The 23246-nt window shown below is 30.7% G+C and overlaps 3 protein-coding genes across 4 annotated transcripts; all 3 read left to right on the top strand.

Moving 5' to 3' along the window:
• The first annotated feature begins 2775 nt into the window (after positions 1–2775).
• LOC107427590 (translocon-associated protein subunit alpha) lies at positions 2776–8012 on the top strand. Its single transcript, XM_016037978.4, has 8 exons — positions 2776–2977; positions 3521–3685; positions 3785–3835; positions 4088–4176; positions 5461–5538; positions 5708–5911; positions 6452–6523; positions 7535–8012. The coding sequence occupies exons 1-8, from the start codon at positions 2917–2919 to the stop codon at positions 7583–7585; spliced, it is 771 nt and encodes a 256-aa protein (XP_015893464.3). The 5' UTR covers positions 2776–2916; the 3' UTR covers positions 7586–8012.
• Positions 8013–11593: 3581 nt separating this feature from the next.
• LOC107427560 (proline-rich protein 4) lies at positions 11594–15157 on the top strand. Of its 2 annotated transcripts, XM_060820118.1 has the most exons (3): positions 11594–11914; positions 12966–13366; positions 13445–15157. In XM_060820118.1, the coding sequence occupies exons 1-3, from the start codon at positions 11746–11748 to the stop codon at positions 14747–14749; spliced, it is 1875 nt and encodes a 624-aa protein (XP_060676101.1). In that variant the 5' UTR covers positions 11594–11745; the 3' UTR covers positions 14750–15157. The 2 variants fall into 2 exon arrangements, with proteins under 2 accessions (XP_060676101.1, XP_048317764.2); XM_048461807.2 differs by having other exon boundaries at positions 11595–11914; positions 12966–15157.
• Positions 15158–19454: 4297 nt separating this feature from the next.
• LOC125424038 (xyloglucan endotransglucosylase protein 1) lies at positions 19455–21032 on the top strand. The gene is made up of 3 exons (XM_048480218.2): positions 19455–19974; positions 20070–20263; positions 20436–21032. The coding sequence occupies exons 1-3, from the start codon at positions 19684–19686 to the stop codon at positions 20851–20853; spliced, it is 903 nt and encodes a 300-aa protein (XP_048336175.2). The 5' UTR covers positions 19455–19683; the 3' UTR covers positions 20854–21032.
• Positions 21033–23246: the final 2214 nt, after the last annotated feature.

Here is a 23246-nt window from a genome sequence, read left to right as displayed (position 1 = left end):
GGGTGGTGGAAAAATTGATTTTCCATGATTTTGGCTTGCTGCTCTTCACTCGTTGTCGTCGCCAATCCACCAGCTCGTCTTCCTTTTCCCTTCGTCCTTTCTTTCCCTACTCACTCCTTCATTGCTCTTAGTTTGACTCTCTCTCTTATTTTCGTCTCTAACTTCATCTCTCTTTTCTTCTTAGAACTCTCAGCCCCAGTGGCTTTGGTGGCTTTAGCAGTGACCATTAGATTCTCCACAAAGATATCTTACGTTTTTTGAAATTTATAAATAATTAATTAATTAGAGGAAAAAAAAGGGTAAAAAAAAATGATATTTTAACGAGCTCCGATTGCATCCACAGATACATGTTTATAAACAATCTACAATTTGGATTTGGAAAAAATAAAGAGCAACATATATGTACAGTTAATATCAAATTTATTAAAATAAAACTTATCATTGATGGTTATTGAATTCTATCCATGAATCGAGTCTAATCAATTAATCTTATATTTGATCCTTATTGCATACGCATATCTATATATATATATATATAAGTAATAGTAAGTCGAAATTTTTGCTATTTATATCATTTATATGTAAATATATAATGCTTCTCTCTTTGTGTTTATAACTTTAAATGTTTTCATCAATATTATGGTATTATTGATTATTTATTTGAAGACATTAGTATATTTTTTTCTTCATATATAAAAAAAGATATATTAGGTTTTGCTGTTTGTTTTTTCAGTTAGTAGTTGTTATTATGCTTTATTTTTAACGATTTCTAGATACTAGGCTCTATTTTCACCCTTTAAATATTTAATGCTCAATGACCAATGGATATAACTATAGTTACTATTTTTTTTCTTTTATTTATTATTTATGTACTCCCAAATTGCTTAAATTACTTTTTTTTTTCTTTTTTCATCTTTCGCTTTTATCTTATTTAATTATGAATAGAAATATATATATATATATATATATATATATATAGAAATTACAATAATGGATTTATGGAACAATTCACAATCTTTAAATCATAAAATTATATAGATTTAGCAGTTTTAAATGTTATCAATTTCAATTCCTTTTCTATAAATCTTTACTATATCAAAATCATATATATATATATATACACGATTAGCCTCAAATTAAATTTTTAATATCAAAACTAATATTATATATGTATACGACTAAGCTCAAATCATATATTTAATATTAATATTTTTTTTTTCAACCTTTGGATCTCATTAAAAATTGATATTTAAATTTATATTAATTAATCATCGAGTTCTAACATATATAGTTTACTTTCTAGGATTTTAGTATGTTTTTAAATATATATCTTATCATTTTTGAATTTTAAATAGTAATATTTGATATAATCTAACAATTAATAATACATAAAAACTTATAATCCAACAACTAATAATAAATGAAAACTTATATTGAAACTATCTGGTTATACTCATATAAATCTAACTCTCTTTTATAAAGATAAAGAATAAAGTTGTTTTGCTTATCTAAAAAATAACAATAAAAATGAATAGTTAACCCACTAAATATGATAAGTTTCACAGGAAAAACACAAAAGTTTTTATCTTAAATTTGTGTAAATTAAAATCACTAAAAGTATATTACATTATATACATATAAAATTATTCTATGTTTTTTATCAATTTAAAAATAAATTAATATTTTTTAAACGTCCCTTGAACCAGAAATTTTTTTATTTTAAATTTTAATTTTTAAACTAATTTAAAAACTAATAAAAAAATTTTGATAATAAAAATATCATATCAATATGACAAGCTAATTCAATATTTATATAAGTTCATTTACAACACCATTCATTCAATTTTTAATTCTATTTTTCATTTTTTAGAAGAAGAGCAGTTCCATAATTTTTACTACCAAATCAATCTACAAATATTATATAGGTCAATTTGATAGTTATATTATAAACAAAGTGGGCGTGCAAAACTCGCACTTTATGTCCCCATGTATGGCTTGAGTCTTTGCTAAACCAAGAATGTGTGAAGATGAGTCATCCACTTTATGTATTAACTATTTGGAGCTTCATTTCCGTACTATAAATTCAGTTTTATAAATAAAACGAATTAATTACTTGAAAAGATAATATAAAAATATAAATTAAATTAAATATAAATTAATAAAATAATATATATATATATATATATAATTTTTTTTTCCATTATTATTTGATAAGCAATATGCTAATCTTAGCATTATTATTGAAAAAAAATTGGATCGTTTCAATAAAGATTTTGAGTTGGAACTTTTTATCTTTCATCGTTAATGATTTTTTTTTTTATATGTACATTCATAACATTCATTTGTAATGGCAAAAAGTAAAATAAAAGGAAATAAGCAAAGGAAAAAACACAAAAGATATTGTTATATACGTTACTATTTTTTTTTTATTTTTCTCTTATTTTAAAAAATCTATTTCAAAAAGATTTTTCTCTTAATTTTGTTTTTCGCTATAAATAATTGTGTATAATTTCTTTTTTCTTATTTTAGGAAATGGAAGAAGCTGTTAAAAAGATAATCATAATGTGTGCATCTCTCTTTTTTTATTAATTTTTTTTTTCCCCAATATATATATATATAAATTTTTTTTTAAGTTAAAATAATAGAAACGAAAAGATAAGGAACAGGTGGGCACACTAACACGATGTCGTATAGCTAGTTTGAGTCGTGAGGAAATTTTCAGCTTTTTATTTTTTCCAACATTTTTCCGAGCACAATAAATATAAGATTTTCTCAGTTTTTGACCCTGTGAACCCCAAAGCACGTACTGTCTCTCCGCTAGGCGTCTGTGTTGAAAACTCCAACGCATTTGTTACTGGTTACCATTTCCAAAGAAATACAACAACAACGGCCACCTTGGATCTTCCAAACGTGGCGATGAAGCAGATTAGGGTTTTCTTCCTCGCTCTTCTCCTCCTCGCCTCCCCTTTCCTTCAAGGTTTCTCTTGCTCACTTCTCAGATCTAGATCTATTAATACTCCTATTGTATATACTTATATATTACCTGTGTATCTAAGTATTCGATTGAATTTCTTATGTGAATTTGCAATTTTTTTCCCCTAATTCATCAGCTATAGTTTGATGCATGTATGCTTGTCTGGTGCGATCGCTTTGATCTATGAAAATTAGGATCTGATTCTGTTGTTTTCCTATAAGATCATTTCGTTATAGTTATTGATTATTTTTTCTTGTTGGTTTGTTTAGGTTTGAATTTATTGTGCATGTCCAATAGCGAAATGGATAAGTAGGCATTACATAAACTCAAATGCCTGTATGCTTTTTTAGTTGATTTTCTGACTGCAGGCTGCTAGCTTGTTTTGATATTCAACTGTAGTTTCTCTGGGATAAGATAAATCTAACTTGTTCGAAGTCAATTGTGGAGTTTTGACTGGTGGTCTGCGTGTTTGGTAATTGGTGTGCCTTTTGGAATTTGTGTTTTAGATGCCAGTAACTTGAACTTATGTTGGATTTGTTTTTTCAGTTGCTAGGGGTCAATCCGAATCAGATGTTGAAGCATCTGATGCTGTAGAACAAAGCAGTGATCTTGGGATTGTTGGTGAGGATGTCCAGGACTATGGTGATGAAAATTTTAGTCCTGCTCCTGGAGTTGATACAGTCTGCATTTTCCCTAAGAATAGCGCAAAAGGTGAAGGATTTTTAAATGACATATTTTCTTCTTTAAGGTGTAAGAGGTATTTTTTTTTTTTTAATTTTTTTTAAAAGTTAAACTCTTTTCTGTTTTCAGTGATTGTTGCTGGAGAAGAAAGTGAACTACTAGTTGGATTGAAAAATGATGGTGAGGAAGTAAAATAGTTTTGTTACTGCCTTTTTCTTTTTTTGAGTGCAATTGATGTTATGTTCTTATTGTCTTGGTTTATTGTTGTTCTGATTTGTAATATTATTAAATGGACCCTTAATCCTTAATTTTGTCCTCCTGAAAGGCTAAAAAGTATTCTTGTTTTATGTGGGTGTACTTCTCCATTTTATTTTTATCAATTCCTATTGTTAGGTGCCCTAGGTTAATTGCTTCGTTGGATGAATAAAACAGGGGATTCAAGCTTGAATATCATTGCAATTAAAGCCAGTGTTCATCTACCTTTTGATCATGGTCTGCTTGTACAAAATCTGACTGCACAGGTAAACTCTTGTATGCCCAAAATTTGTATCTTAGTTTATGTCAAATATTATCATTGGATCTTGCTTTGTGTGAATATCAGAAAATATTGTCATATAATAATGGTCTTGTATTTGGCCAGTCCCATATTATAATTTCTTTTAACAACAAGCTTCTTATTCGACCCTGAATTATGGGTATAAGAATTTATTTTGTACTTTCTGATAACTTAGCAATATAAATTTGTTCAAAAACTATTTTTTAACAGGTTTTCACCATATTCACGTTCTGTATGAGTTATGTCCTACAAATATCAAAGTTCAAGCACGTTTCCATCGTTATGTTACCCCAAACTTTGATGGGATTTTCATTATAGAGATGGTCTTTGCACTGGGAAATTAGTCCAACATATCTTCAAATGACGCCCTGAGTCTGTTGGAGGTGTCATTAGAAAATCTTGGGTATATAGGGCCTATGAGCCAAAAGTTAAATTCAACTCTGTAAATATTATCAGAGGTACTTGAAACACTGGAAATGCATGGTTTTATGGATAGCCCCAACCCATTGTGGTTTAAATGTGGGTAAAGTGAAATCTTTCACATAGAGTTAAATATGGGCTATAACCCTTGTCTTGGTGCATCCCTAATGCACCAAGGTCCCAATGGGGTAGTTCATGATATGCCCAGTTCCATATTGGACGTGCATAAGGATGCATTTTCGGTATTGAATCGTAGCCTTTTGAGTGTAAATAACTAGCACTTTAAGGGGGGGCTCTGGGTCGTTATACTTCTGCTTCTCAGTTCTTCTGGTACTATTATGCATTAAATGCTTTGCTGAATTATATATTTAATGGATGCTCTACATTCTCAACAGATTTCATAGCTCAATAGAGAACATGGAGAGAGGAAAGTTATTTTCTAATGTTAAAGATTCTTGGTATCCTGCATATAAACCTTGAGCTGATATTTGAAATGAAAATGTGTTTATGCCACTTTTGAGAAATATACTAGGTGTGTTTGGAATTGTTCTACAAAATGTTAATTCTGATACTACTTTTGCCTGCTACACATGTTTCATAACCAAAATTCAGTTGTTAAACACTTAACTGTTGTTGTGGCTTGATCATATGTTCATTAATATTTAGTGCTTTCTCTAATCTATTAAGGCTTGTTTTTGTGCATGTATGTCTGTTTATGTCCTATTCGTGTTTGTATTTTCACCGATATAAGCTGCAATGAAATTGCTTTGCCTTTGTTGTCCTTGGTTGATTTTGTTTATGACATTCTTATTAATACCTGGTTTTATAGGGCTTTAACAATGCCTCAGTGCCAGCTTCAGCTCAGGCTACTTTCCCCTACATATTTGCTGTCAGCAAGTACTTGCAGGTACATAGCATTAGATTGTAGGTTATATGCTTTGATATTTATTAAATCCTAAAATACCCACGTGCATTCTTTCTTACAATCCCTTGTGTATTGATTCTTACTGCTTGGTGTGCAAGTATCAATAAAAGACCTTCAGATTGAACTTAAGCATTTTGTTCATATACTGCAGCCCGGCAATTTTGATCTTGTGGGTACCATTGTGTACGAGATAGATCAGAATCCCTATCAGAGCACCTTCTATAATGGTACTATTGAAGTGGTCGAGGCTGGTGCATTCCTCAGCATTGAGTCTGTTTTCCTTGTTACACTTGGAATTGCTCTTCTTGTTCTCCTCGCATTATGGATTCATGGTCAAATACAGCACCTTTCCAAGGTACTAATGTTTCTTGTGGTAGTTGCTCCAAATTACTGTAGTTGTAGAAGACATATGAAAAGAACCATTAACCTATCTTTTTCATCAGGTGTTGCATTTTCATGTCTTGTACTGATATTTTTCCACTATATACGGCATTATAATCTACTTTTCCTCAAAATATGTTGATTTAATTTTGTGGAGGTATATTCCATGTTTAAGAGAGAGACTATATTCAAGATTATATGACAAGACGGGAAAGCAAAGTTTCTAATGACATTGTTGATTTTGATTATAAGCATATATTGCGTATTTTCTTCTGTTCTTACATTGAAATGTCTGTTTGCTTTGTGTGCGCACATGGTAGAGAATGGAGAGAGGGAGTGAGGTAACGAAGGAGAGATTTAATAATCTGTAAGATGTGGGATATTGAGTTTGGAAAAATTGCAAACAGCTTATTTGAACTTTTCTTCTTCAAACTTTGGCTAACTATTTATATTTATTTCTATATTTGTTTGCTTTCATCGTAATAGTTCTGACCTATCTGCATGTGTTTATTAGAAAACCAAGAGAACTCCCAAGGTGGAAGTTGGAACCAAAACTACCGATGCCTCGATGGATGAATGGCTTCAGGTGTGTCAACTGATACTGAGTCATTGCTTTTATAATTTACCCTTAAAAGTGTTATTTTGCTGACTCTCAGTCACTTCGATGAATTTGGTTTTCTTTTTTAATATATCAACTGTCCCTGGTTGTGGTTCCATACAATCATCTTTTTGTTGCTTTTAAATTTTGAATGGATGATCATCTGTTGATGTAGAGCTTAAATAAGCCATTAGTATTACTGCTGAAAATCTTACTAGGCTTGTTCAGGAACTGGACCTACCTGAGAAATTAGCATCCCTGTTCCATACCTACCCGTTTTAATTGGTTTCTGCATAACTGGATTGGAGAGACATAATATTAGTTGAGAGAAGATTACATGTTTTTTTGCCTCACCCCACACCACTCCTCATTCTCTCGCTCTCTATGTGTGTATCTTTGCCTGCATTGTGGAGCCTTTCCACATTATTGACCACCCTGATCTGCTTCAACATTATCCATCAAGAATCTCTCTGCTTCAACCTCATTTTATCTGGTCCCTCTTGGCTCCTGCCTCCTTGTCTTGTCTTCAAGCCTCAGCATCTCTTCTCTAGTAGTAGTTACTCCCTAAGTTTCTCTTTTCATTGTGAGAAGTTTTTATCTTGTGGATCATTCCTTTCGTTAGACGAAATTGTGAGCTGAGTTACATTCATTTGCGTGTTTATTATTTTCAACTTAGGTTCCCTTACTATCTGAACTGGTACAATTTTTACTTTATTATGGAATGCTTTTTGGAGGTGTGGAGCCTATGATTTAAGTATATTTCATGATCAAATTCTCTAAACTTTCAGCAAAAAAATTTCTGTAGAATATCATTTGTCTTTATTTTTTCCATTTCTTTTCTTCTACCAATATGCTCAAACTGATCCCTATGCCAATCTTTGATCGGTTCTATTTCATATCCATTTTTAAATGGACCTGCCCTGTGAACATCCTATTGAGAACTGTTGCTGACCTATTATTTATTGATTTATTTATTTTTAATCCTGTTTTGGTGCTCAGGGAACTGCATATACTCAGTCACTCTCCAGCAAGTCAAAGAAGAAGAAGTAGATGAGTTATCTCCAGTTTAGATATACACCGAAGTTGGACTCTTTGTAACTCACGCTAGGGATTTGGAGATTTAAGAGAGGCCAAAAGTCGAACTAGTTTTGGAAATTAGACCAGACCTACCTTGCTGTTGTAGCATGTGGAAGAGATTTTTACGTTTCGATTTCTTGAGTATGACGTTGAGCTTTTTGGAAATTTAAAACTAACACATCTAAGTTAGGAAGGGTACAATTTTCCTGAAACTAAAAACTCCTTTCAGACTTCTCGTTCTCTGTAACTTTTTATGCTCTCACGACGTTCTGAATTAATGTGTAGTCTGCTGTGCAGTGAATTTAAATGGAAATTACTGATAGGAACATGCTACGTAGATTAAGATAATGAAATCATTGGCAAGACGTTGGTGCCAAAAATCTGATTAGTCCTACAAAAATCTTGCATTTGAGATATTCTTTAAAAAGGAGATGGTTGGGCGTACATAGTAGGGGCCCAAGGATTATGATAGAAAGGATTTATGTCTTTTTGATTTCCTGTCGAAATGAGAGTCCTTCATTCTTGGCCATATGAGAATGTCAACAGGTGATTAAAAGCCATCCTTTTCCGGCGAATGTCGCATGGAGGCATTTTGGGATGGCTATTGGGTCTTGGTTCATGACATTTAAGTGCGTCGCATTCATGGAGCTGTAAGAAACTGATGGATTTTTATTTTATTATTTTGGGTATGTTCTTGATATTAGAAATGGGGATTCAAACTCAGGAATATTATCCAAGAAAACAGTAAAATATTTAGAACAAATTTGAGTTGGTTCGCATAGCCCGTCTAGGCATTCATTTGTCCCTTCATATACCTTCTTCGTAAGGGTGGGTGGTACAATGGCTTTGGTTTCTAAGTTAGGTGCTTCCTTTCTACGCCATCTGTCAGTGGGAGCCAAGCTCTAAAAATCGTGAATGACCTTTATGGAAGTTCTTTGCATTCCATGTTGAAATTGTAGTATATTCTTGGTGTGATTTAGATATAAAAATATTGCAAATTGTTAAACCGTGGAACATAAGCATTACGGCATCAGCTAAACAAAAAATCCCCAACAAAAAGACAAATAAAAAAATTATTAAAATTTATTTGCTATTAAAAATGGGAAAAATAATATTCTTATTCTCCATAAATGACATGAATGAGATTTTTTTATTTTTTATTTTTTGGAGAAACTAATGTAATTATTGAATTAAATAAGGATTACAATATATTCTAACCTAAAATCTAAAATCAAAGATGTATTCACTACTTGATCAAGTTTATAACTGCATTGGATCCCCAATATTGAAAAATAAATTTGATATACATTAGATTAATTTTTACTAGCTATAGCTTCTAAAATAAATGACACCTTAACGCTCAACCTATGGACCTTAGAAAAGTAAGTGTAGATTGATTTATCAAACATCACCTACTAATGCTTCATTTATAGAATTTAATTTCAGACAGCTCTACTTTGTGGGCATGCCAACTTTCTCTTGGGGTCGGAATTGTGGACAGATTGTCCACACACGTATATATATTTCATAAACAAAAATCTAGAGATGATGCATAATTGAGATCCATATAATTTGGGTAAGATGGACCCCTCCCTACCTGCAAAGCCAGTTCAATTTAGTTTTTAATATTATATAACTTTGTACTGCCATGTATTTTCAATTTCGCATGAATTATCATTCTCTTAAAAAAAATTTTACATGTTTTGGTTGAAAAAAAAAAAATGTTTGCTATGGATGTGATACAAAATTCTGTTGTGAAAGTAATAAAAATAAAAGAATTATATAATCTGCTTAATTAATTAGTAAAGAATATTATTGAAAAATAATAAGTAGTCAATCTCATTATCAGGTCTCCGAGGAAAACAACCGATTTGAAATTTTAAGCAAATCTACTTAATAAACTAATATCTCATTTTCAGGTTCCGAAGAAAGCAACTGATTTGAAATTTTAAAAACAAGTGTAATCGATGTAATTTCCTTATGACAAAACTAATATCAGTACGGGTGTAATCAATGTTTCCTTAGACAAAACTAATATGAGTATTGCTGATTATTAAGATTTCGTATTCATTTTGAAAGCATAATATGATTGAGAGATTTAGCTAGCGGTGTTGTTGAAAGGTTGAAATCATTAGTTAGGAATTTGTGAAAGAAGAGAATGCAATGAAAGTGATGTAAAGCAGCATATTTTCACTGTCCATAGTACTAATCACCAACCTTGCAGTACTACTTCAAAGACCAAATTAAATTAATTCTTGAATCCAAAGAAATAAAGAAATAAATCGTTTTGTCTAACAGCTGTAATCAGAAGCTATATCTTGAATATTTGGCAGGGATGGGACCAACTATCGAGTTGGTTAGTTATAACAGGCTAAAGTACTGCGGCCCCCATCAAAATAGTTTTGAACTCTCAATAAACACTAACTTAATTTTTTTTTTTACTTTGTGCAACCTTTCTAATTAGTAAAAAGAAAAAAAATTGAGCATGTATATATATACACATGGACCTGGATCCTCTACTTGTATATATATTTTTTCTATCCATGTGTATGTTCGTTTTTTTAAAGCAGAAAATATTTAATCACATGTTTTATTTGGGTTTAATGATATTTTAAAAAATTATGTTAATAAATCTGATATATATCATTCATTTGATTATCAGACTTACATTAAACTAATTTGATAGTTTTACCATAGAAATTCCTTTATTATCTATTAAATTGTTTTAAAATACATATTTCAAATTGCACTAGTGGTTTAGTATAAATTTTAGTGAAATATTAAAATTTTATATGGGTAAAGTGGTTAGGTGAATTATATATAAACTTAGAAAATCATTAACATATATTTAAATTTCAACATTTTTTTAGTTAGAAAGAAAGAAACTTTCATTAATGAAAATGATCCAAAAAGCTGATAATTAATGAAAGGCCTAAGATTAAAGATACGGGAATACGGGTTGACATGCTATACATGTATATAAAAGGTTCATGAGAGTGTATAGAATTTGAATTCGCTGTATGATTTTTGGATTCACTCAATTTGGATTGAGCCTCATCTTTACAAACACCACTACTAAGCTACTTCAAAAGTCATAAAACTAAGTCCGTACATAATCTAAAACTCGTAATTGGTCTAACCGGAAACTCTTAAGCAAATCGAAGTCTAAATTATAAAACTCGTATTTATACATGTACATTATTTGGTAATGATATACATTATATACGTGCATACTTTTTCTTTTTTTGGGGAAATGATTATACAAATATGATCATATATGTATACATTTATTAACACATGCATGACTCATATCCTTGAAAAAATTATACCGTTGAAATACATATACATAAATATGTAGATAAGAGTCACATGGAGTTCATATGGACCTCAATTATATCCAAATCCAATATTGGCTTTTCTTTCTCTGCATTCAAGCTTTACAACTGTTTGGCCCGATTAATTCATCAGGGCCAGCAAAGAAAAATGGTTAAGGAAAAAAGAAAAAAGAAAAAGAAAGGGTACTCTATAGGCATATGCGATGAGAATATCAAAATGTGCATATATATATATATATATATATTAATATAAGAACTAAGAAGAGTTATATTGACCCAATTGCCAGTTTTACCAAACGAATAATGAAATTTAAAAGAAATATTAATAACAACTTTTTCTTCTATATAAAAAGCATAGTATTAATGGTAGCTGGTAAGTAGGTTTAGACAGATAAAGAGAACACAAAATATGTAGCTGAAGCAGTTGGGAGCTCATTGAATGAAAGATAATGTGACATGGTCGATGAAGCTTGTGAGCACGTTCGTGTCCTTTTCTTACCCCTGCAAAGCCAATGTCATCTCAAGATGGTCCCTAAGCTCATGTGATGCCCTTAATTTCATTGTCGGTGCGACTTTTTTTATTTTTATTTTTTTTCCCCAAAAATCCGGTTCACAAAAAAGATCACTATATAATCAGGTTTATAGGGAGTCATTCTAACTCATATTCCTACAAAACACATTTAAAAAATATCACTCATTGGAGCTGCCTTGCTCCATAAGTTATCTAATTTATTTGTTTATTTTCTCCCTTTATTTGTCAAAGCCGGCCTACCGGCCGGTCAGAGAATACTGTTAGCAATGCGGATTCTTCCTCTGTGCCGAGAAGCACTTTTGTGCTTCTTGGTGTCTTTGGTTTTTTCAGGGAGTTCTTGTTATGGAGGTGATAAGAATACAGTTGAGGTAGTTGGGGCTGGAGAATGTTCTGACTGTGTTGAGAATAAAATTAAGACTTCTCATGCGTTTTCAGGTAAAAGTAACTTGCTATATTCTGGCTGTGTGTCTATTTTTTACTTCTGATCTGCATGCAGCTAGGCATCACTTGGGTTAATTTCTTATCATTTTTATTACTTTGAGTGTTATATATAATAATAAATTATGGATATATACAAGTTCTTAGTTTGCAGTTGTTCGTATCATAAATTATCTATATATAATTGGTTTTTTTGGAATTATTTTTCAATGTTAATATATAAATGATACATTAATTAATGATTTTAAAAATCTAATTGGACATTAACAACCTTAAATTTTTTTCATGTCACTATGTATATCTCTATTATAATTTGGTGTGTAGTTTTCAAGATATATATATATATATATATATATATATATATATATATATATATATATATATATATATATAAGATGCAATATAAATAATGGGTTATTACCAAACAAATAATGTAATATAAATAATGGGTATTCGGATTTGTACTTGAGATGAGATCATTTTGCCATGCATGATGCCAAACTTGGGCAACGCATTGGAGCACGCTATGGCTTGACCTAACATGCTTTTGCTAATATACTTATTAATTATGTGTTTGACCCCAACATTGAAGAGTCTTTATTTGGCTTCGTTCATGATTTTACATTTTGATCTGTATTTGTCCTTTTCTTTTTCTTTGAAGAAAAAATAAAAAGCTGCTCCTAATATTAAATCTTAACTTCGGAGTCATATTCACTACTTCAAATTGTGTGAAAAATGTTTCTGGAAAAAGCCAAGTGCATTCATGAAACCCAAGTGACCCAAGAAAAGAATGCAGGCATGGAAATCAAATGCCTGTGGTCCAAGTCCAACAGGTTTGAATGCAGAAGTAGTTAAGAATGTATATTAAATAGGATCATCTACTTGTCCCAAACCAGAAAGAGCAGATTTTTTCAGTAAAATTTCCATTATTGCATTACTATAATTAGATAATTTTATATTAAAAAACAGCAATTCAAATGCTATATTCTTAAGTCTTAACAAAATTGAAGATATTTTAAGAATCAAATACACGTCCCTGTACGTGCAGGTCTTCATGTAACCATAGATTGCAAACCAACAAATGGTGGGAACTTCAAAACCAGAGGGATTGGAGTGCTAGATGAAGAAGGAAACTTCAAAGTGTCTCTTCCTAATGAGATTGTCAAAGATGGAAAACTCAATGAGGATTGCTATGCTCAACTTCACAGTGCATCTTACGCACCATGCCCGGCTCATGATGGTCTAGAGTCCTCTAAAGTCATTTCCACTAATGGAAAACAAAACTTTGGTCTTGTTGGCAAACTCAAATTCTCACCTGCCATTTGCACTTCTGCATTCTTGTGGCCTCATTTCAAGTACCCACCACTCCCTAAATTGCCACCTTTCCCTAAACTCCCTCACTTTCCTGACCTACCCCATCACCCTCATTTCCCTAAGCTCCCTCCTAAGGTTTTCCCTCCTTTCCCTCCTAAGGCCTTCCCTCCTAAGGTCTTCCCTCCATTCCCTCCTAAGGTCTTCCCTCCTAAGGTTTTCCCTCCTTTCCCTCCTAAGGTCTTCCCTCCATTCCCTCCTAAGGTTTTACCTCCTAAGGTCTTCCCTCCAAAGGTCTTCCCTCCTCCAGTTCCAACACCCCAAAAGCCACTTCCTCCACCTATTCCGGTAGAGAAGCCACCTCCAGCTCCTGTTCCGGTAGAGAAGCCGTGCCCTCCACCTGTTCCAGTATACAAGAAGCCTCTTCCACCTCCTGTTCCAGTATACAAAAAGCCTCTTCCACCTCCTGTTCCAGTCTACAAGAAACCACTTCCACCACCAGTTCCGGTATACAAGAAGCCACTTCCACCGCCAGTTCCGGTCTATAAAAAGCCACTTCCGCCCCCGGTCCCAGTCTATAAGAAGCCACTTCCACCGCCAGTTCCAGTATACAAGAAACCACTTCCGCCCCTGGTTCCGGTCTATGAGAAGCCACTTCCACCACCAGTTCCGGTATATAAGAAGCCACTTCCGCCGCCAATTCCAGTATACAAGAAACCACTTCCACCCCCGGTTCCAGTCTATGAGAAGCCATTTCCACCACCAATTCCGGTATATAAGAAGCCACTTCCGCCGCCAGTTCCAGTATACGAGAAACCACTTCCGCCCCCGGTTCCTGTCTATGAGAAGCCACTTCCACCACCAGTTCCAGTATATAAGAAGCCACTTCCGCCGCCAGTTCCAGTATATGAGAAACCACTTCCGCCCCCGGTTCCGGTCTATGAGAAGCCACTTCCACCACCAGTTCCGGTATATAAGAAGCCATTTCCGCCGCCAATTCCAATATACAAGAAACCACTTCCGCCCCCGGTTCCGATCTATGAGAAGCCACTTCCACCGCCAGTTCCGGTATATAAGAAGCCACTTCCGCCGCCTGTTCCTATCTACAAGAAACCACTTCCACCGCCAGTTCCTATCTACAAAAAGCCTCTTCCTCCCCCAATCCCAATCTTCAAGAAGCCTCTTCCACCACCTGTCCCAATATTCGTGAAACCTCTTCCACCTCCCATTCCAATTTACAAGCCTAAACACCCATTCTTGAAGCCTCACCCACCAATATTCCCTAAGATTCCTAAACACCCATACTTGAAACCTCTGCCTCCATTCCCTAAAATCCCACACCCTTCCATTCCTAAAAAGCCTTTCTTGAAGCCTCTACCTCCATTCCCTAAGATTCCCCACCCATCTTTTCCTAAACACCCTTTTCTTCCTCCTAAACCCAAGATCTTCCCAAAGTATCCACATCCTAAGTATGGAAAGTTGCCTCCCTTTCCACCTTTTGCTCCTATTATTCATGCTTAAAGGTGATCATATTTATATATGGAAGCGATTTGAGGATTAATTGTTTTACAGCAAAGTGTAAGTAGGATAATAAGTATATTTATTTTTTTCCTTTTTCTTTTTTCTCTTCTTTTTTTTCTTTTTTTTTTTTTGGTGTGGCGAAGTTTATATATTGGATTGATATTCTATTTTCCATAATAAAAACCCTTTTAAAGAGAAAGAAAAGTATAAAAAAAAAAATTTGATTGAGAGTGCCGGAGGATATGAGACCAAGGAGGGAAAGAGTGAATATTTTATATCATTAATGTTTCTTAGCTTAATGGGTTGGAACTTGCTGTGGATTTGTTATGTAGTGGTGATATATGTGGATGTTTGTAAAGCATATATATGACTTCAATCAATGGAAGTTTTTTTGTTTTTTACCCTAAATGCGCAATGCAATTATATACATGAGATTTATATAATTCCACCTACAAATTTAGACAGTGGAGTGGCAAGTTTAATATTTGGGAACAATATAATTTTTATTATAATAAGGTGAAAGAACGGTTTCCACTGTATATATACACATGAATCTACTGAGTTATTTAAATTTGCTTTAAGTTGGTTGATTAGTAGTCAAATTGTTTGTTCCATGTTGGACAAACTAGTGGATAAGCACTACATACAAGTTACAACAGTCCCAATTCAAATTGCGAAATGTCCCCTCTATCAATTTTTAGGTGTCCATGACCAAAAGGTTCGGATTATGGTATCTGTAAAAGTCAAATAATTAATAAAATGCCACTAACTATAATATAAGTTTTCAACTAAGATATACTATTAATTAGTTCTGTTATATTCATTGTGGAGTTTGATGAGTTTACACGGTTTACCTAAATTTCTCTTATATGCATGATGATGTCAATTTGATGAGTTTTTACGATTTAGCTAGTTATTATTTGTTAATGCAACACACTAACGTATAAACATATATATATATATATATATATATATATATGTTGACGCAAAAATTTGTCCTTCAATATCCCTTTTCAGTTTGACCATCTTATTGATTACTCGTCTGTCTAACTAACTACCAATTCGTCCAGCTGATCATCTCTCAGTCTAGCCAACAGCTGATCAACTGCTTCTCATCATTATCAAACTGCTAAAATGCAACCAAAGATGGAGCCAAACCCTTGAGCTACTAGTATGATACAGACCAAAGCCACTGTGACATTCAAATCAGAAATCGACCATGGTGTTTAGTATAATAGAAAGTAGAGAGAATTTTAAGATCATACCATTGTTATTAAGTGAGAGCTATTTATAATAGGATTTAGGCCTTTGAAAATAGTAGTGTCATTTAAATTGGAATTTATCAAATCATAATTCAAATTATAAGAAAATCATTGAATATTATCCATTATCGTTACCAAATTATTCAGATAAAAAATAATTATATTATATTTATAATCATTTGAATTTCAAATATACAAAAAGTTTGCTCTGTAAATTTTTTTTATTGATAGTAGAATTTATACTTAATTGTGATTTTAGTAGTTTAGGAGTCTTTGATAAGTAGAAGAGACCAATCCTAGGTCTAGTAAACGAGATCAATTTCTAATCAAATAGATAAGACTAGTACTTAGTCTATTTAATTGTCATTATTATATTCAATGATCTTTAAGATAAAAAGATCATGATTATACCACTTATCTTGAGTTTATTTTTTCCACAACAATAATATGGTATGTGTAGAGAATAATAATTTACAGGCTCGTGAATAAATATATAAATGTTTACATATATAAATATGTTGTCAACTATTTCATATTTATTTTTTATTTTATTTTTTTCATGTGTGTGTCCGCGTGTAATCCATAACTCAAATATAGGTGAACAAATAACCGCTGGGTGCTCGCCGCCGTAAATATTACATGCCAATTGGCAAATTAGCTTGTATTGAAGAGTAAGTTATAAGCATTTGTATTTACCAAAAAAAAAAAAAAAAAAAAGAGGTTATAACCATTTGTCATTTTGTCTTCAAATTATCCATTTATAGACCATTTTAAGGCTATTTAAACTTTTCAATCTTTTTCTCTTACGATTAGACTTTTATTCATAAACATATATTGATAGAAAATATTTTATAAATGCTTTTTTTGGAGATGTTTTTGTCTTTGTGATACATCTTTGTTGGTAATTTTGTAAATTATTGTATGTTTAAAGGTTTATATTTATTGCTTTTCTACTTGTGGTCCCCATTTCTTCCCCTCCAAATTTTCTTCTTGTTATTATTATGTGATAAATAAATGTAAAATTTTATTTATGTTATCTTAGATATTAATTTATTTTGGTAATATATTATACGTTAAATTAGTATCCTCATTGATCAAGTATATATTAATATTTATTATTCTTATTGGACATAAAAGGAAATTACAATTGTTATAATGCATGATCGTTGATTTTAATCATTCTAAAATTTTGGAGTTTGAAATTCATTCAGAAAAGAAAAAAAAAAAAAAGAGAAGAAAATTTGTTATATTATATTTTATTCTAATTTTTATGTTATATTTTAATTTTTTCTATATTATTTTAACCAAATAATAAAAATTAAATCATGTATATGCATATATTTCTCTTTCTTTTTCAAACTCCAAACACAATTTAAAGAAATTTGAGATTTGCTAAAAAATTAAGAATTTCTTCTGTACTTATACTTGAAAAATGAAATAAATATTATAATTCATAATACACTATAAATGTATGTGTTATAGTTTGCTTTACTAATACATATATATCTATATATGTGTGTGTGTGTGTGTGTGTGTGTGTGTGTGTGTGTGTGTGTGTGTGTGTAATAAAATGAATGTAAAAAGTATTAGTTCATTCGTTCTTTTAAATTTTATTATTTTGTTTGTATATAAAGTAACAACTAGTATAAAAAAATCTAGTTTCTAATATATTTGGACATCCATAACAAATCATCTTTGTTTTCTTTTTAATACATTTGGACTATAAATTATATCTTTTAATAAATCAAAACTCCACAGATGGATAATTTAAATATATTTCATGAGCAAGCATAAATGCCAAAAACTTATAATTGACAATGAAAAATATATACAGCATCTGCATGATTGTAAAGGAAAAACATTATATAGGAATCATATAGCTTAATGCGAACTACTTTCGATTCATAATTTTTGGTTTCATGGATTCCAAACGTTTTTCTTTGTTTCTATTGTGTTCTTCGTGTCTAAAGAATAAAATTGCTAGAAAGATTGTTCTGGTATTTATAACTGTTAGTTTTTCGTGGAGAATGTTTCAATATTTTGATATTTGATAGGTTTTGTTATTTCATTTTTCTTTGGAAAAAATATTTAACATATGTGATTATTAATTACATATTTTCTTGGGAAAAAGTAAGAGAAGTTATTGATTGATCTTATTATTCTTTTTAATTATACCTTTTGTTTAAAATTAAATTATGTGAATGCAGGTATAAAAATTCAGGTGCAAAATGGATATTAAGGGTTAATATGGTAATTTACATTGTAATTTGAATTGTATTATCCATTTAGAATAACTAACTATGTCACTATAAGTAAGTAATTTTATTATAAACATGACTATTACCAAAATAAACGTGCAAAGCATGTCACCCATGTCTAGTTATATATGTAAAATGGCAAAACATATAAATTTATACATATTATACATAAAAGACTTTTTGGCTATGGAGGGAAAAAGAACAAATTACACTAAATTACATTAACTATATCAATTAGCTTCTCTTACCCAAAGTATATATCTTACTTGCCTAGCTAATTATAATCATGACCGACGGAACTGGTTTGGTTTTCTATTTTATTTAGTTATATTTTTTAATAATTTTAAATTATTTACTTTAAATTATAAAAATATTAAACTCAAATTAATAATAATAATATTAAAAAATAGAGAAAAGAGTAACATTTTAACCAACCAAACCAAGTACGGTTGGTTTAGTTGAGTTTGATTTTCTTTGGTGTTTCCCGTTTCCATAAAATACAAGTCAAAACTATTCAACAATTATTTGTAAAATTTTAATGATACAAAATTGTATAAACTTTGGTTTACATCACATTTTATAAAACACTTCGTCAATAATTTGTCATTTTGTGGCACAAATATATTTCATAAATAAGAGGGCATGCAAATAATAAATCTATATATAATATAAATTTGCTACAGTACGCGTTTGTCTATCATACTGTGTTCATCTTATTACATCAGGTATTATGTTGTGGGATCAAAACATTAGGCATTAGACAAATATTTTACCCGACATGAGTGACAATTTCATTCTTTATTTTTTTCTTTTTTCTTTTTTTATAGTGGGGTCTGGCACATTTTTTGTTAGCAAAATTTATATTATATATATATATATATATATAGGAAGTTGCAAAGAACTTGAACAATCCATCCATCCAAAACATTGAACTATAACTCATGTGAATATATGAAAGTGCAATCCGCGTTTGGTAGTAAAGGGAAATATTTAAGACCATATTAGGCATATAAGTTGTACCAAACCAAAACGTGTCCCTCTTTTTCTTCCTTTGAAACTTTGCCAGCTATTCCTCATTTGGTTTCTTTCTTGAACTTGTTTATGTGCTTGAATAATGCTTCCCTATCTATCTCTGTCCCCAAACCCATCAAATTCTTCTTCACCTCCGTTGCAAGTTTCCTATGATACTTCCTTTCTCACCAACATACATTGCAAACCTGTCTCCAGCTCTTAATAATTAAATTCACAACTTGGGTTTTATTTATTTAATTTATTTTGCTTTCCTTGGACTATATAAAAGCTCTAAACCCTTCAAACTTCTACATCAAACAAACTTAATTTACATCTATCTTTCATTCTCAATTCAACCACTCTTCACAATTGTTTTCAAAAAGCCAAAAAAAAGAAAACAGAGATGGTGTCAACCTCCTGTAGGAATAATATTTTTGAAGTGTTTCCACTCTCTATGATTTTGGTTTTCAGCTTTCTACTTGTTATTGCTTCTGCTGATTTCTACCAAGACTTTGATATCACTTGGGGTGATGGCCGTGCTAAGATACTCGAAGGAGGCCAATTGCTTACACTTTCACTTGACAAAACTTCTGGTTCTGGTTTCCAATCCAAGCATGAGTACCTCTTCGGTAGAATCGACATGCAAATCAAGCTTGTTGCTGGGAACTCTGCTGGCACTGTCACTGCATATTATGTACGTCTCATATCTCAAACTCCAAGTTCTTCAAAAATTTGATAATTTTTTCTGTCATTGATCATATATCATTTTAAATCAATATAAATATGCAGCTATCTTCTCAAGGACCAACCCACGACGAGATCGATTTCGAGTTCTTAGGAAACTTGTCCGGAGATCCATATACACTCCATACCAATGTTTTCACTCAAGGAAAAGGTAACAGAGAACAGCAATTTCACCTCTGGTTTGATCCCACAAAGGCCTTCCACACCTATTCTCTTGTCTGGAATCCTCGACGCATAATGTAAGAACATATTCTCTGTTGAGCGTCTGACACCCAATTACATGTAATTTATGAGATATATTAAATTACATGTAATTGGATGTGCAGTAGATACATAACTTAGATTACAGACTTAAAAAAGTGTTTTCTGATGTGTGTTTTTGCTAACAAAAACTTTTGACTGGTTTTTCAGATTCTTGGTGGATAACATTCCTATAAGAGTGTTCAACAACTTGGAATCTCATGGAGTTTCATTCCCAATCAACCAACCGATGAGGATTTACTCAAGTTTATGGAATGCAGATGACTGGGCAACCAGAGGAGGATTGGTGAAAACTGATTGGACAAGAGCTCCTTTCACAGCTTCTTACAGAAACTTCAAGGCCAGTGCTTGTATTTGGTCACCTAATTCTGCATCATCCTCTTGTTCCTCCAAGTCTACGGCTTCAGTGCAAGATGGGAATTCGTGGATGAATCAAGAACTTGATGCTCCTGGAAGGAATAGACTCAGATGGGTGCAGAGCAAGTACATGGTTTATAACTACTGCACTGATTTCAAAAGGTTTCCTCAAGGTCTTCCTCTTGAATGCAGAAAATCAAGGTTTCTTTAAAAGAAAAGACAGTATAAAAAGTTGTTTTCTGGGTACATTTTTGTTGTGATTTGCTGAAATTCTTTGTTCTTTATGTAGATAGATAATTGTGCTTTGCAATTTGATCGATTCTTTATTCATTACGCAAATATTGTGTCATTTGTAATCTCAAATAAATAAATCTTGTCTTCATTCTCAAATTAACCATTGTGTATTTTTTTTCTTTTTTTTAACTCAGAGTAAAGATATCAAACAGAAATGTTAATAGTGGGACATTTATTGCTTTCTCTGTGTCATCAGATCCAAATTAATGAAAATTCAGCTTTGTAGTACTGAAACCACCATGGTCAGAGTCATTAACAAAAAGGATAATGAATGAAACACATAGCACCAAGTTTCTCAAAGTTTCTCAAAGGATATTTGTATTAATTAGGCATTTGAAATGCAAAAAAATATAAATATGTATATATATATATTCCACAAAGGATTGAAAAAATAAAAATAAAAAAGCCAAAATTCACTTAGTTTAGAGGAAAAGGAAATTTCAGTTAATATTAGTTTGTGACAAACAACAAACCAGTCAGAAATCAGCTGTGAAAATATTTTTTTCCCATAGCTAGTACATGTATATAAACTAAATATAGTTTTTCTATGATTTGTGCCTCCGAGTTGTTTACTTACAGAAGCATATGCATACGTAGATAGGCATATTCATTTACATTAATAACTTGCAAATATATATCCACAAGTACCGCTAGAGATATCAAATAAATATATTAAAATGTATACCAAAAGCTACATATTAATATTTTGTCAATTACCATATTATTGTTATTAATTATAAAAAAAAGAGGATAAATATAATTAAATATAAACTAATTAAATATTGATATATGGTATTTAGTATGCATTTTAGTATATTTATTTGGTATCTTAATATTATTCTATATCCACATCTTAAAATTATTAAAAGCTATATATCAATTAGGGACGGAATTACACTTGGGCATGAGGGGGCTATGGTTCCTGCCCTTTTTTATTTATATTTTTGCCATATATTTTAATATATTTTAAAATTTTATTTTGTATTTTACATATTTGCCCTATATTTTGTTAGTTTCCATTATTATTATGTAGAGTTTGTAATTATCTATTAGATATTATTAAAACGGATGATATATTAAATAAATTGTATAAAAGAAATTAACTAGTTTATCATTTCCAAAGATGTAACCAAATCATATATGTTATGATTTCTCACTCTAAATTAAACCTTCTATAGAGTATAATACTATGGGGGAGTATTTCACCATCACAAATAAAAAAAATAAAAATCTGCTACTTTTTGTACATATGATTGCTAGCAACTAAGCATTTTATATTTTGCTAAAATAAAAAAAAAAAAGCATAAATTTTATATTGTTTTTTATGGTATTTGTCTCTTCCAACATAATTTTTACTTATATCAATAAAATTAAGTGATTTAATTTTATGCTTGTTTTATTTATTTTCAAAGAAAACAAGAAATATATATGAAGAACATTTTATCTTTTTTAAAAAAATTGATTTTAAAATAGTAATTTTTTTTTTTTTTATAAAAAGTATTTTAATGTTTGGGCCCAACCCTAACATTTCTGGCTTCGTCTATGCTTCTAATTACATTGGGGTATAAATTGGAGGAATGGAATAAAGTTTCAGTTATATGTATATATATTGTTTGTTAAATGGAAAAAAAAAAAAGTTTCAGAGGTTTATATATGTATATATACTATTAGTAATAACTAAATCTCTTAAAATGTTTATAAAGTGTTATGTATTATTTTACTAGTGGTATATATTTAATTTTATTTATAATTTAAAATGTTCATTTATTCATATTTAGTATATTATTAAAATATTAATCAATAAAATAAAAGCATATTACCTTGGCACATCAACTTTAGTTGTCCGGTAGAAATAATTGGTTAAGTATTCAGTAAACTATATTTCATAATTGATGTATGATTCAAAATCAATATTTGAGTGTTTGATAAATAATAATGTTTAATTTTGTTACAGAGTATAATAATTAAAAAACACATTATTCATTATCATCTTTTCACTTATAGTATATATTATTATTATTATATATATTACTAAATATTTAACACAATTTTTTATCACAATTATATTAAATATTGATAAAAAAAATAGTATATTGAAAAAAATAAAGAATAAAAAATATTGATCATAAAGTTATTCAGTATAATATCATAGATTTAGGATAAATATAATATTAAATTTTTAATAAGTGTTAAAATTGATATTTTAATTATGAATAATTAGAAATATTAAAATCAAAATTTCAAAAGCTAGCGTTTTGCTTTTCTTTTTTTTTTTTAAAAAATAACAGCCAAAAAATATAAATTTTTGTA

The sequence above is a fragment of the Ziziphus jujuba genome, chromosome 9 (assembly GCF_031755915.1).
Source record: "Ziziphus jujuba cultivar Dongzao chromosome 9, ASM3175591v1".
NCBI classification, from domain to species: Eukaryota; Viridiplantae; Streptophyta; class Magnoliopsida; order Rosales; family Rhamnaceae; genus Ziziphus; species Ziziphus jujuba.
Note: the sequence above shows the minus strand (reverse complement) of the source record. Positions and strands in the feature narration are given on the sequence as shown.